General features: G+C 50.0%; 1 protein-coding gene and 1 long non-coding RNA gene across 3 annotated transcripts in view; one reads left to right on the top strand and one right to left on the bottom strand.

Annotated features, from left to right (window-relative positions):
- The window catches only part of LOC118604028, a 15,521-nt gene extending 14,179 nt beyond the window's left edge, over positions 1-1,342 (bottom strand). Inside the window, exon 1 of one of the 2 annotated variants that reach the window (XR_004951639.1) lies at positions 716-1,342. This is a non-coding gene — a long non-coding RNA (uncharacterized LOC118604028). The remainder of the gene's footprint in view (positions 1-715) is intronic. The other variant, XR_004951638.1, reaches the window with a different exon arrangement.
- B9D1 (B9 domain containing 1) lies at positions 1,333-15,296 on the top strand. The gene is made up of 7 exons (XM_016145172.2): positions 1,333-1,539; positions 3,101-3,169; positions 5,289-5,400; positions 9,222-9,318; positions 10,520-10,582; positions 14,543-14,610; positions 14,975-15,296. The coding sequence occupies exons 1-7, from the start codon at positions 1,477-1,479 to the stop codon at positions 15,115-15,117; spliced, it is 615 nt and encodes a 204-aa protein (XP_016000658.2). The 5' UTR covers positions 1,333-1,476; the 3' UTR covers positions 15,118-15,296.

Here is a 15,296-nt window from a genome sequence, read left to right as displayed (position 1 = left end):
AAGTTCCTGGGAAGGTAGAAGGCTCCTGTCTGAGCTCCTTGAGCTGCACTTGGGCCCCCACTCATCAGGCCTCCCAAGCCTCAGCCTCTCCGGTCAGAGGTTTGAACCCTGGCTGCCCAGGTCCCCCTAATCAGGTCTGTGTTCACCTAGAGGGGAGGGGTCAATGGGTCTGGGCTGACTGTAACCCCTCTTTTCCTCTCCTGCACGGGAGTCTGCCTCCCAAGGTAGCAGCTGTCTGCTGCAGAGTGATAACCTGGAGTCCCTGCTTGGGGTTCTGCCTCCCTTAAGTCTACAGGCCTGTGTATCCCTTCATTTCCTGGATCCAGCATAAGGTCCCTAACACCACCTCATCCAAGAGGCGCCCTCGGGCTTGGCTCAGGACCGGAAAGAGGAGGCTAAAGAGGTCTTTAGCCTGTGCAGTTCCTGGTTTTGAATCCTGACCCATCTTATCTGCTGTAACTGTGTCCCAGTCACCTTCCCTCTCTGAATCTGCTTCCTTCTTTGTGTAATGGAGATGAATTCAATTATTCATTCATCCAACAAGCTGTTACTACTAAAGATGTACCAGGGGGGCACAACATGGGTGTGGCCCTGACTGGGGGTGGAAAGGAGGTGAGCATCAGTCTAAGTTATGACAATAAAAAATAATGTGCGAATACAAACCATGAGAGCTAAGAGGAACCAGGCCAGTGTGTTAACAGAAGCTGTGACCTACCTGGGGTGGTCAGGGAGTAACTGTCACTTGAACAGTGTCCTGACAGAACCTTGGGTTCCGGCTCACTAGTCCCTTGATGGCTGGGTGACTGGGATGCCAAGTACTGGCCATCTGTGGGCCTCAGTTTCCCCGCTTCACACTGAGGAGTGGTACCTTGGATTTAAGGATTCTTGAGGTTCCTCCCAAGTTAGTTGAATAAACTTTTTCGAGACGACAGTCTCGAATGCCTCAAGGGAGCATTCCCTTGCCCCGACGACGGAGCTGCTTCAGAACTCAGACAGCCGAGACCCTCACCTGAGCCCCCAGCCTCCGCGCTTTCACCTTGCGTTCGCGATCCTCCCTCCGGGGGGGGGGTCCCCGCCGCGTCCTCGAGGTAACACCACAGCGACATCTCGTGGCCGAGGGCCAACTATACCACTTAGCGTACGAAGGGCCTGAGTCAGCGCTCGCGGCCGGGGGCAGGTCCGAGTTCTAAAGGACACGAACTCCTTGCGGACGTAACCGCATCAGGCGGTGGGCTGGGTTCCGAACCTCACTCCCACACTCCTGTTCTGGGCCTCGCATGGATTCTCCCAGCATTCTCCGAGAGGTCAGGGACCGCTGGCTGCGCCTGCGCACCGTCGCCTACGTGCATCCGACTTCGCGAAGACCCAGCTTCCAAGAAACGTGTCCCGCGCGCCATACCGTCTGTTTCCAGGGCAACCCTGGCGCCTCTTAGCAATCGCGCACGCAACCTGGGTAGTTTTCTTGGGCCCCCTGCCATGGCGGCCGCCGGCCCCAGCGTCTTCCTACTCATGGTCAACGGGCAGGTGGAGAGCGCCCAGGTGAGCGGCCGTAGACCCCGCCGGGCTTGCACCCCAGGTTTCCCCGGGGGCCCGTTGCGTATCCCCGAAGAGGCATGTCATTCCTCAGTGAAGGCGGGGGAGGGCTTGGCGCGAAGTTCCTGGGAATCCTCAACCCCAATGTGCGGGTGTGGAAATAGACCTCGAGAGATTGAGCTAGTACGCTCAGCCAAGCCTGTGGCCCCGGACTCGGATCGTGCGCACTTTGTCGAATCACAGGGAGCCTAACGGGTGTTTCACCAAAGGAGTGGAAGCGGGGCGGGCACCCACCCTGGGCCTCATCCTCTCAGTGATGGAGCCTGAGGCGTCTGCGCAGTGAGTGCTTCGCACTCTGAACCCTCAGATCCTTGAACTTGGGTTAGAATGGAAATGATTTGATTAATCTGAGGCAACGATGGTGGTGCCCTGGAATGATCCAGGGAAGGTGTGTTTTTCAGACGCAAGGGCTGACGCTACTCTCCATTGTCCTTACACTTTATAAGAATCATTTTATTTACGTATATGTACACATGTAAACAATATAAATTTTTCCTTAAAGTTTACCAAGTATTCGTTATGTGCCAAACTCGGTGCTCATTCAGTCCTCACAACAACACCGTGAGGTAGATATTACTCACATCCCCATTTTACAGGTGGGAAAACTTGCCCAAAGGAAGTGTAACAGCTGGAATTTGAACCCAGGTCTTTCTGACACCAAAGCTTTGCTGCACTGCCTTTCCAGGCAGTTGGAGATAGTGTTTATTATTATAGTATTGTGAAGATTAACTGAGATGGTTTAGGTAAATCTGCCAGGGCCTGATTCTCAGTAGGTGTCTTTCTGCCTTCTGTTTCATCAGAGATGCTCCGTCGTATACCCACTCTGTCCACTTTCCCCTTATCCTAGTGCCCAAGACCATCTTCCCTTCTTTCCTTTCCCATAAGGGCCTCCCAGCTGGGCTGCATCACATATATGTACTCTCAGCACCCACCCAGCTTCTGCTCTGCCCCTCCTACTCTTCAGGCCTTCAGCTCCGGCCTTGCATGTGCTCTGTGTCCTGATAGCACCCTGGGGTTCTCACATCTTTCACTTCAGCACCTTTACCTTGGACATCCTCAGTGCTTACCCCTGTGCTAGGTGCTGGGGACACAGAAAAGTGTCACACCTGTTACTTGCTCACAGTCCAATGGGGTTGACAGGCGAATGCTTTGGTAGAAGGAAGCACCAGGGACTGAAGGAGCCAGGAAGTGGCCCTTAAAACAGCTTGGAAGGGTAAGTTTTGAAGGATGAGCAGGAGTTTGCCAGATAAAGGAATGGGAAGGGCATGTCAGACAAAAGGCAGAGCCTAAGCAAAGGCCCAGGGGCAGTAGCAACTCAAGACTCTACCTTGGACTCCCACATCTTGAGCCCCAGTGTTGAACTTCATGTCTACGTCCCCAACTGTTGCTTAAATACCAGCCCAGGTTTCTCATGTTTAAAATTATTATTGGCTACCCCTGCCTAGCCAACATGTTAGGCTCAGCATGAGTCCCCATAAACAGATCCTGTGTGTATTTGTTTCCACAGTTTCCTGAGTATGATGATCTCTACTGCAAGTACTGCTTTGTGTATGGCCAGGACTGGGCCCCCACAGCGGTAAGCTGGACTCTTCGGCCCCTTTTACAGCCTTTGTGACTACTTGTGTTTCTGAAGGTGTCCATCATACTCCTTACCCTCCCAGCTCAGAACCATTTGAAAGGTAGACACTGAGTTCAGGGGGGACCCAAACATGAGTTAGTTCCTGATAAATCTGGAGTGGAGAATGAAACACCATTGTGTTCACTGATCGATCCCACAAGGCTGCGCTCATTTATACCCTATCCTGGGAGCTTGCACATGGCAGCAAACAGAAATATATGGGCAGCACAGGCAGGCCCCAGAGAGCCGTCCCAGAAGCAGCTGAGCTGAGCTGTAGACACTCTGCACCAGTCCCTTCATTGTTTGGCCTCTCCTCAGCCCATGGGGAAGACTCAGGAGCTCTCCTTTTAAGACTTCCCAAGGAACAGTCTCTCTCCACCAGGAGAGGGACTGTGATGATGACTTGGGCATGCATCACATTTTACTGTTTACAGAGCTCTGGTTTAATTCTTACAACAGTTGGAATCTAGATAAAGTGATCAGGGAAGTCCTCACTGAGAAGGTAACTTTTGATTGAAGACCTGAAGGAAGTGAGAGAACAAGCCATGTGAAAATCCATGGAAAGAACCTGCCAGGTAGAAGGAGCAGAGAGTGCAAGGGTCTTGAGGCAGGAGTGTGCCTGGCATGTTTGAGGAACAGCGGGAGTCTAGTGTGGCTGGTGAACAGAGTGAGCAAGAAGAGTGGTTGGAGATGAAGTAGGGAGGTCATGGGCAGATCTTAAGAGGGTGTGGTAGGTCAGAATAAGGACTATCACCTTTACTAGGGGTGAGATGGGACTCCCTCAGAGAGTTTCAACAGAAAAAAATGTAATCTGACTTGTGTTTTTAAAAGATCCTTCTGGCTTCTTTGTTCAGATTAGACAGGGCAGGGTGTGGAAGAGCAGAGCCAAAGCAGGAAGACCATCCATATTACAGTCAACAAATGGGAGAAGATGGCAGTGCTGACAAGGTACAGCAGTGGGATGGTGAGAAGTGGTTGAATTTCAAGTATATTTTGAAGATGGAGCCAACAGGTTTTTTTATTGGATCAATGTGGTGCCTGAAAGAAGAGGAGTTAAGAATAACACCAAGCTTTTTAGCCTGAGCACTTGGAAGCAGGGCTGCTGTTCATTGAGAAGACTGTGGATAGAGCAGATTTGGGAAAACTCTCCAGAGCTTGGCAAGGCATGTGTTAAGGTTGCGGTTCCCACTAGATATCCAAGTGAAGATGTGGAGTAGGCAGTGCAGACATCATACTGCTGATCTGGAGTTCAGAGGTGAGGACCAGGCTAAAGATAACAGGTTTGGGAATTGTCTACATAGACCACATTGAAAGCCCAGGGACCTATGAGATCCCAAGTACAGATAAAGAAGCATCCAAAAACTGAGCCTCAGAGCTTCCACATGAAATAGGATGTACGAGAGCTATGGACTAGGAGCCACCAGGAAAAGGAAAGACCCAAAGCTGTGATGTTTCCCAAGACACTAAATGGAGGAAGGGTGTCAGGAAGTGATCAGCTGTGTCAGTAAAATGAGAACAGAGAAGTAGCCATAGAATATAGCAATGCTGAGGTCACTATTGTCATTTACAGAAACGCTTTGGTAGACTAGGGGCCGGTAGTCAGCTTGGAGTGGGTTCATGAAAGAAAAACAAAGAAGGAATTGGAACCAGCGAATATCGACAACTTTCAAGGAGCCTTGCTCTAAAGGGAAACAGGCGTGGATGGGTGCGTGGAAGGAGTCAAGAGAGAATTGTGATAGAGAAAATAACGCCACATGCATGCTGAAAGGGAAGGATCTGGGTAAAACTGGTGCTATAGAAGAAAGTAACAACATGCTGGAGCCATTTCCTTCAGTAAGGCAAGAAGGGATGAGATCTTGTAAACAGGTAGAGGTTGGCTTTTGAGGGTGCCAATCTCTAATGAAATAAAACATTAAAGACCTAAGAGCTGCTCTGGTATCTCTTAGTTCGCTTTGTTTGGTAGTTAGTGTCTTGGCAGAAGGTAATGAATAAAACAGCCCTTCCAACTGCCCACCAGCATAAGGGGAAAGCATGGCAGCCTGGAGCTTAGATCCTAGCTGTGTCACTGTCCTCACAGGGTCTGGAGGAGGGGATCTCACAGATCACATCCAAGAGCCAAGATACGCGGCAAGCACTGGTGTGGAACTTCCCCATTGACGTCACCTTTAAAAGCACCAACCCCTATGGCTGTGAGTCTGCAGGGGCCCTGCAGGGATGGGGAGGAGGTGGTACCCCAGGCTAGGCTTGGCCTCATGCTGCCCACCACCATCTGCACTCAGGCCTTCATTGCCTACCATTAGGCTTTTACACCAGCCTTATAATGTCACACCATCTGGCCATTTCCCTCCACTTGTTCCTCCTCCTACCTCAGTTCATCTCCATGCTGTGCAGTTGACCTTTTGGAAGGTCAGAGTGGATCAGGTGAGGCACTAGCCCAAAGCCTTGAATAGCTCCATGCCTATGAAGGGCAGAGCCTCGTGTCCAGGGCTGCAGTGATCTGGAGAGCTGATCCTGATGTTTCAACTTGCCATCACAGATTTTGTTCTAGCCAAACCCGAACCACCTGCTCCTCCTATGCAAGTCCCTAACATCCCCTCTTTTGAGCTGTTGTTCATGCCATTCCCCCTGCCTAGGATACCGTTCCCACATCCTACTTCTGACCTCCTTCCCACTGCCTTTCTTGCTTGTAGTATTTACTTTTTGCCTTGTCTGGTAGTTATTGTTTACTCTCAATAAGTGCCTACTGTGTGGGAAGCCTGGGGTTAACACCATAGGAACTATGAATACTCTTTCTATATGGGCTTGTCCAAGCTCCCTAATCCTATCTGGTGAGTAGATTTCTCCATTTCTTTTCCTGTATTAGGAAACTGAGACTCAAAAAAGACATTGGCTGCCTTCAGCTTTATACCTAATAGCTGAGTATGGATTTGATTTCAGGACCATCTGATTTCATAGTTCAGCCCTTTCTGCTTCATGTGGCCAGTAAGTGGAGGCTTACAGAGTACAGAGTGCCTAGAGCAGGGACTCTCTGGCTGTCCTCCTGGGCAGGAACTGCCATCCTACTGGCATCTGCCAGGAGTAAGAAGCTTCCATAGGCTTCCTGGAACAGGGCACTAGATAATGACCAACCTCCTCCTACTGAGAACAGCTAGGAGAGGCAAATAAAATGTTAAAAGACAAAAACAAAAATGACTACCCGAAGGTATCAGAGAGCTAGCAAAGTAGTGATTTACCAGGCCTGGATCCAGGAGAAACCAATTCAGGAAAACCAGTCCAATAGAGGTGACTGAGAGGAGGGTCAAGACTTTTGACAGTCTCTCTCAATACTCAGCACAAGTTGGTGTTCAGAACTCTAGAAGGGATTGGGGAGGGTGCCTCAGGTAAATCTTTGCAACTTAGGAAAGACCTTAAAGAGCTGTGCCCTGGGAGTGAGGGAGAAGTGTAGGTAGACCCTTACAGAAATTGCAGTCCAGCTGACCATTCCAGACCCTAAACATGGTTGCAAAACTCCCAAACAAAATATTTGCAAACTGAATCTAGGAGGATACAAAAATAATAATACATCATGAGCAAGTAGTGTTTATTTCAGAAATACAAAGTTTGTATAGCATCTAAATTCAACCAATGTGATTTACCATATTTAAAAGAAAAGTCATGATCATTCCCATAAATGAAAACAATGTGATAAAATTCAACATCCATTCATGATGAACACTTAGCAAACTAGAAATAAAAGGAAACTTCCTTAATTCAATAAAGTTTATCTACAAAAAACTTAGAGCAAACATCACTTTTTTTTTAGTGAATTGTTGTTGAAAGATTTCCTTCTGAGATCACGATGCTTGTTTTCGCCACCAACACTGTACAAATAAAAGGGATAAGGATTAGAAAGAAAGAACAAAACTCTCATTATTTACAGGTGACATGATTATGTAAAATTTCCAGAATAACCTGCAGATAAATTATTAGAATTAATATGTTGGCATGAATGCCAGATAAAAGATTCATACACAAAAATCAGTTACTTTCCATATAAGAGTAAATAGACTATTCTGTACAAAAATATAAAATATTTTTAAAATAAATTCTTTATAATAATATCAAAATATAACTTGTTCTGCCAGGTATTGAACTTTAATTGTAAAGCACAGTAACTAAGAGAGTGTAGCTTTGGCACAAGGATAAACAAGCCGATCCATAAAGAGCCCCAAACATACCTAAGCCTGTGTAGACAGTTGATTGGTGACAAAGGGGCACTGCTGAGCAATAGGGGAAAGAGGGTCTTTTTGATAAGTAGTGCTGGGACAATTGGACATGCACAGAGAAAGAAAATGAAACCTGATCCCCGCTTCATGTCACCCATATGCAGGTCAATTCTAAATGGGTATAGAAATGTGAAGAGCAAAATAATAAAGCTTCAGGAAGAGAGAGCATGGAAGTCTAGAGCCATGATAATCAGGGTAAGGGAAGACTTTAAAAAAGCTTCATATATTTGACTTAAAATTAAGGGCTATTCATCAGAAGACATTAACAGTGAAAAGACAAGCCACAAAATTCACACATACTACAAATCCATGAGAAAGACCGTCCCATAGAAAAGAGGGCAAGAGACTTGTGCAGGCACTTCACAAGAGTGGACCTCCAAGTAACCAAGAAACAGGACAAGGTCTCAACTTTAGTAAAGAATAGTAACAATCACAGAAAATGCAAATTGAAACTAAAGTGAACTGCCCTATTCACCCCCTGGAATAACTCAAATTAGATTGAGTGCACCAAGCTTTGGTGAGGATGTAGAGGAATGGGGACTCAGATCTAACACTGGCTGGAGTGTGGGAGATACCACCTTTTTGGAAACACAGGTTAGTGTTATCTTTTAAGACAACATGTGCATGCCCTGGGCAATTCCCTTCTTGGATATATGCCCAACAGAAAGGTGCACGTGCATGACAAGAGCTTGTACAGGAGCACCAGAATGCTCCTGTCCTCACCATCTGTGAGAGCCTCAAAGGAGAAACAATCCATGTGTCTGTCAGCCAAGTCTCTGGTGTATTCAGAAGTCAGATGTGGTCCAGCACTGAAAACAAGCAAACTCCTTTATGTGAAATAGTATAAATGAATCTCCCAAACATGTTGACTTAAAGAAGCTAGATTCAAAAATATATTTACTGTATGATTCCATTTATATTGTTTTTTTAAAAAAAAAAAAAAAATGGGTAAAGCCAGAGTACCAATGTGTCCTAACACTTATTGAGTACTTATTCTGCATCAGGCCCTATTCCAAATGTCTTAGGTATGAAGTAACTGAGGAGCAGAGAGGTGAGGTAGTTGACTGAGGCCAGTGCAAGTGGCTGCAGGATCAGAGCCTGGCAGGCTGGCTCCTGGGCCCTCCCCAGGCCTCACCACCTCACCTGTCACCTGGGCAATGATCTCTTTCCTGCAACTAGGGGACAAATATTGATGGAGATGAAAGAACCTGAAATGCCTTGATATGAACAGGGAACAGGTTTGATTGTTAACATTTTAAAGGAAGCTACATAGAAGGCCTTTGCTTTCTCTCTGACTTCTCCCACAGACACCCCAAAACCAGCACCTCCCTGGCCCATGAGCCGTGTGTTAAGAAGTTGAGTGTTATAGCTTCCATCAGAAAGGAAGCTCCCAAGAGCAGGCCCTTGGCATAGTTCACAGCTGAGTCCTATTCCTTGAACAGAGCCTCTGGAGGTGCTTCCTCTGTTTGTCCAATGACAGAATTGGGACAGCGTTCTGACTCTGTGACTCCCAGGTACCCAGGCCAAATAAGAGGCCTGGCCAGCAGGTTCTGGTCCTCTCCCCGCCCACCTCCCTGGATTCTAGGTTGGTAGAAGCCCTTGGTGTGGGGTTGGGGGGAGTCCCATGTTCCCACCTGTCCTCCCATCAAGCCCCTGCCCCTAGGGCTTTGAGCGCCCTCCTCCCTCTCTGCCCATTACCTTCCCCAGGTTTCCCACATGCTGACCTCTGCCTTATTCTTCCACAGGGCCACAGATTGTACTCAGCGTGTATGGACCAGATGTGTTTGGGAACGACGTGGTCCGAGGCTATGGGGCAGTGCATGTGCCTTTCTCACCTGGCAGGTAGGTCCTTATTCTGACCTGCTCCCTGGGCCACAGCCAGTTCCTCACTGGGCCATGCTGGCTTAGGGCCCTGGGCATCAGCAGGGCTTTTCCTGGGACAGATTTCACTTCTAGGCCAGGAATGTGCTGGGATGCCCCAGGACCTGGGCTGCTCGGCTTGGGTGGTGAGGGCGCAGCCCATATTTGGGAGGAGACCTAAGTGGGTGAGGTTCATGCTGCCACCCAAACACCAGCTAGAGTGGGAAAGAGTGCCAGAGGACTCAACAGGGAACACTGGGGCATCCTGAGAGAGGGTGGGCCCACTACAGAGTGTCTTGGGCAGTTAGAGTCTGGAGTTCAGACACATTACTTCATCTCTTCCCTCCCTCAGTGTCCTACAAACCTTTACCAATGTTCCTTCTTTGCCCACCTCTGCTGGCATCAGAGAGCACAGATGTACCAGACACATGTGTGACCACATGGGCCCTGCCCTCAGAAGTCCCCAGAGTAGTGAACACAGACAGACAGTAAGCACAGTTGACAGGGTACAAACATGGTATTCTGGGGCATAAAGGAGGTCCTGAGTCAGCTGGCCTTGAAAAGATGGGAATCCGTCTAGAGAAAGCAGAGGGAGAAGCAAGAACAGCAATGTACTGAATGCTGTGAGTATTGTTGAAACAGAAAGTGCATGATGCCAAGGGAGGGGGTGTGGAGAGGAGGAAGGGACCAGGAGAGGAGCGGTGGGACTCCAGGCTCTGAGGATGAGATTGGACTGTGTTGTGCAGGCGACCACAGTGGGAGTAAAGTCAGGGATTTGTCAGGGGCTTCCTGGAGGAAGGGCATCCAAGCTGAGCCTTGAAGATGGTGGAGCATTTGGACATTTGGTAAAAGACAAGGGCTCTCTGAAGGGCACAGTGGGTGCCAGAACCTCAGGTTTGAGGTTTATAACTCTCAGCATACTCCTGACCCCTTAAAAGAAACAAAACTCTCCTAAGAGTCTGAGCTATGAAGGTGGGCCTGGCTTGCTGTGTCCGTCTCACCGTCCCAGCACTTAGTGCCAAGCCCAGGCCCAGCAGACACAGTCAGTGCGGGCTGGACTGGTTGGCTTAGACTTTGACTGGGCACTACCTGGTCTGTGCGTGCTCCTATTCACAGGAGACTCAGAAAGCTCCATCGCTTTTCTGTTACTCATCATATCTGTCTGTGAAAATATCTGTTACAGGCACAAAAGGACCATCCCCATGTTTGTCCCAGAATCTACATCTAAGCTGCAAAAGTTTACGAGGTGAGTTCTCAACATGTCACCCCAAATCCCTCCTTCTGGCCTAGGTAGTTGGAGTGGAGGGAGGGATGCCACATTTACTCCTCACTTGTGCCAGGTAACCTCACCAGATCTTCAAGCTGCTCCAGCTTTGGGGAATAAAAGGAAATGAGTTCTGTGGAGTTGCTGCGGGCTACCGGGCTCCCTTCAGCCACTGTTCACTATTCAGCAGCATAAGGTGCACTTTTACTCTGTGCCCTGATAAAATCTTTGTGTCAGGTAGAACAGAGGAAAAACTGTTGTCAGATGGGAAAATGTTGATGACATAATGTGACATTAAAATGGTAGGATATAAGTGGATACAGCAGTAAGAGCCAAACAATGTAAAACAGTAAGAATAATCATAATAGTTAACTTCTATCAGTTGCTAAATTCTCTCACACTTAGGAGCCTCTATGAGGAAGTGACATCTGAGTAGAGACTAGAGCTAGAACAGCATGGGAGATCTGGGAGAAGAGTGTTTCAGGCACAGGGAATAGCATGTGCAAGGCCCTGAGGAGAACGTGAACTTAGCCTGTTAGGAGCAGCCAGGAGGTGGATGTGGCTTGCAAGCCCAGGGGAATGTGGGGCCGGGGGATACTGGGGGATGGCAAGGAAGCAGGGGGACAAGGATACAGGGCTTACAGGGAGTGCTTGTGGCCAGATGACAGGGAAGACTGAGCCTGATGCCCCTCACCACATCCAAGTAGGAGCAGGAGGGCCAGCTGGGCCCTGGCTAACTTGACCAAGAGTTGGGAACAGAAGCTTCTATCAGCTCAGCCAGCTCAGCTATAAGCCACTTCTGCTTACTAGCAGGTCAGCAAGGAATGGGCCCTGGGCCCTATGTTCACAGCTAGGACAAGGGGAAAATGGGGGACCAACTGTGTTCCAGGGTGGCAGCTGGCAAGCAGCCCCTTGCAGACCTGGTCAGTATCAGGGTGAGACCTCAGCAGAGGGGCGGCATTGGACCTAAACCAAGGAGGCCTCACTGAGTTCTACGGCCTGGGGAGGGTAGAATTTGCCTGCTAGCCCTAGAAGCCTCTCTGCGAGCAGTGGTGGGAGGGGTGCGGCAGTGCCTGTCAGTGGAAGCAAGGAAGGCTGAGTGAGGGCTGTGAGAGTCCACACAGCCATCCTGGCTTGAGCGTTTGTGCTGCTGCACATCCCACAGCTCTGAAAGAATTTAGGCCTCCATGTGCGATCTCACTGAGGAAAGGGTTTTGTTGCTAAAGAAATTAGACCTCAGAGTTTGCAAAGCAGTTGTGGTTTTTGCCAGTGCCTCAGTGCAGAGGGCCATCTCCTGCCCTTTGCAGAGAATCTCAACTGGCTGTATGTGCTTGGATTATAGAAACTGGGGAAAGGTCTGATTAGTGAAGGCAGTTTGAGCGACAAAATCTTCCCTGACAAGGGGGTCCAGGGAGGCCACTGAATAACTGGCTCCAGAAGCCCCCTTTGCTCAGGTTAGGGACCTGGGGTCATCATGATCGATCCCTCCCTCCCTTCGTCTCAGGCATCTTCCAATGCTTCCTTCTCTGCTCTCCCACTGCCTCCCCAGTGCCTCCTTTCTTCAGCCTAACTGGCCTGCCCATTTCCACTTTTGGCCTGCATTAGTTTCCTGTGACCACTGTAACAAATTACCACAAACTTGATGGCTTAAAACAACAGAAGTTTATTTTCTGACAGTTCTGAAGGCCAAAGTCTGAAGTCAGAATTGCTGGGCCGTAATCAAGATGTCAGAAGGGCTGCGTACCCCACTCTTGCCCTCAGGCTGTAGGGGAAAATCTGTCCTCACCTCTTCCAGCTTCTGGTCACTGTAGCCCTCCTTGGCTGATGGCTGCATCACTCCACTTGCTGCCTCTGTGATTACGTGGCCTCCCTGGTGTGCATCAGCTCCCCCTCTGCCTCTCTCAGGGATACTTTTGATGGCATTTAAGGCCCATCTGGATAATCCAGACTCATCTTCCCATGTTAATATCCTCACTTTAATCACATGTGCTAAGATCCTTTTTTCTAAATAAGGTCACATTCACAGGTTCCAGAGACTAGGACCTGATGTCTCTGGGAACAATATTCAGCCTACAACAGCACCTCCAATCTAGTCTTCACATAACAACAAAAAAAGATTTTTCTAAAACACAACTTTAGAAATTACTTAGGCATATCTCTCTGTGTTTAGGATTAACTTCAACAAGAAGGCTTCCAGGCCTGGCCCCTGCATTCTCTGGCCCCACTGGTCTCGTGCCCTCTCCCCGCTCACCTCTCCCCTGCCTGCTGGCTCCTTCCCTGCCTTGGGCTCTTGCCTGGAACGCTGTCCCCTGAATAGTCTGCCTCTTCTCTCTTACCCCAGTCCACAAGCAAACAACCCTCGCTGACCTCAGGAGAGAAAAATGCAGTGGCTGTAGTCACTCTGTGCCTTGGGGTGTGCCAGGGTTCATGGGGCTGCTTCCCTTAGTCATCATAGCAACCTGTGATATGGGTGCTGTTAGAACCCAACTTTTCAGATAGAAAAACTGAGGCAGAAAGAGGCAGTGACTCATCCATCCAGCCCTGGCTGGAATGTGGGTTCCTTTTCTCTCTCCCAGTCCCCTTCGTAGGGACTGGGAGTCCCTGAGCTCCTTGCTGCGTCTCCACACAGCCTGTGGACAGACTGGGCAATTGCTCCCTTTTGTCCAGCAGTGGCAGCTGGCAGACAGGTGGGTGTGGTGCCCTCCCTGAAGGGGTCCCAGCATGTCAAGGTGTGCTGGGCCAGAGGGAGACCTGCAGGTCAGCTGCTGTCCTGGGAGGCTGCAGAAGATGGGCCTCTCCAGGACACAGGTACCTACCTCTGAGGCTCATAGTGCCTCTCTCCTTCCGTATGGGAAGCCTAGAGGCTGCCCAGGCACCTGCACTGCCTACATGGTCCCCGAAGCAACTGGAGAGGTGGCTCTGAGGTGGCTCTGGGACTAAGCCCGTGTCTGCCTGACCCACCCAGCCGGGAATAGTGCACCATGTTTGTTTCCGGCTTAGTGGGTGTGTCAGAGGCGAGGCTGCTGCTCCGGAAGGAGCTGCCCTGGCTAGGGTGGCAGGGAGCCTGGAGCGGGGAGGGTGGGGACAGCTCAGAGGCCCCAGTGATTTCTTGCCTCACTGCCCTCTACTGTGGCCTTGGGCAAGTCTCTAGATTTCTCTTAGCCTCTGTAGGCTCCTGGAGGGTCACGTAGACAGCGGGGTGTCAGGGCACTGCTGCTGAGTGCTGTGCCCGTTACCAGGGTAACTAGAGATAGATGATGGTGTCAGTGCAGAGCAAGCATATCCTTGGTGTATCCCAGGGCAAGATAGTAAGGTTCTATGGCAGTTGACAGAGTGCCTTCACCTCAGAGCCCCATGAAGTAGGTACCATTATTATCCCTATTACAGTTGAAAATATTGGGGTTCAGAGATGGTAAGTGACTTGTCCTGGATCTCACACTATTACGAGGACAGTGGAAAGTCCAGGTCTGGCCTTTTTGCAGACTCTGGGATAGGACCTTCCTTCCCAAGGAGGATGGAGTGGGGTCACACTGGCCTCAGGTCTCCCACTGCTCCCCAATTTCAATTGTTGTTACCTTTTCAGAATTTCCACCTGGGTTCAGGATGTGCCCCTGGCACTCCAGCCCCAAATCTCCCTCAGCTTTCATCCCCAATGAATCATGGGGTGACTGATAGGAAAGCTGGCATCCAGCTAAGGAGAGGGGCTGCAGTCCTGCAGGCCTGATGGAAGCCCCACTATGTCTCCATGACCGTCGCGACTGTAGCGCCTGGCCTTGCCTTTCAGACAGGCCAAGGAAGGGTGCTGTGGCAAGCTTCTTCTTAGAGCTGGCCCTGGGGAAAGACTGCTGGTTTCTGAGGCAAGGAGACAGCCCATGTCTAGTGTCTGTCTGTGGGGTATCTGGGCCAGGGTATTACTCACCTGGTGTTCTTCTGTCTTCCTAGCTGGTTCATGGGACGGCGGCCTGAGTACACAGACCCCAAGGTGGTGGCTCAGGGTGAAGGCCGAGAAGGTAAAGCTTGATCCCCCAACCCCACCTCCCACCCCACAGGCAGGTTGGAGCCGAGGAGGGACAAGGTGGGCCCCCTGGAAACAGACGGGGTGGGTGCCAGGGCCTGCCAGGCATACAGACACTGGAGCCGCAGGAGCAGGGCCCAGGAATTCTCCCAGAGCTTTTCCCAGACATGGGTTGGGTGGAGCACGTAGGGTCTGTCATGTCTTTCTGTCTCCATTACAGTCCCTTTACCCCACATTGAGGGGTATGGGCCAGGCACTGTTGTCCCCATTTTATAGAAGAGAACACTGAGACTGAAATTCCCAGAGCCGCCTGGCTCTATTTCTGCCTGTTTGTTTCTGACATTCCCTTCTGTCTCCAGTGACCCGTGTCCGTTCCCAGGGCTTTGTTACTCTCCTCTTCAATGTGGTGACCAAGGACATGAGGAAGCTGGGCTATGACACTGGGCCTCTGGATACACGGGGTGTCTCGGGGCCCAGCCCATCCCAAGGCCTCCCCCTGTGAAGGCAGCAGCCCCTCCACTGCCCAGTGAGACTGGGTGACCAACTGTGCAAGCAAGGCAGCTCTCCATAATGCCAGGAGTTGGCCACTGATCCATCTATCTACCCGACTGAAGTGCAGTTGTGTGTGTGTGTGTGCAGGGGGGTATTTTTATTAAATAAAAGTGTTGCTTTCTCACAGAG

The sequence above is a fragment of the Rousettus aegyptiacus genome, unplaced genomic scaffold (assembly GCF_014176215.1).
Source record: "Rousettus aegyptiacus isolate mRouAeg1 unplaced genomic scaffold, mRouAeg1.p scaffold_m13_p_6, whole genome shotgun sequence".
NCBI lineage: Eukaryota > Metazoa > Chordata > Mammalia > Chiroptera > Pteropodidae > Rousettus > Rousettus aegyptiacus.
The sequence above is the reverse complement of the archived record's forward strand: the minus strand, read 5'-3'. Positions and strand labels throughout refer to the sequence as shown.

Excerpts from the sequence above, each read along its gene's own strand:
- B9D1 (XM_016145172.2), top strand. The coding sequence starts at position 1,477 with ATGGCGGCCGCCGGCCCCAGCGTCTTCCTACTCATGGTCAACGGGCAG. Across the intron at positions 1,540-3,100 it reads GGCAGGTGGAGAGCGCCCAG|TTTCCTGAGTATGATGATCT; the intron begins GTGAGCGGCCGT and ends TTGTTTCCACAG. Across the intron at positions 10,583-14,542 it reads AAGCTGCAAAAGTTTACGAG|CTGGTTCATGGGACGGCGGC; the intron begins GTGAGTTCTCAA and ends CTGTCTTCCTAG.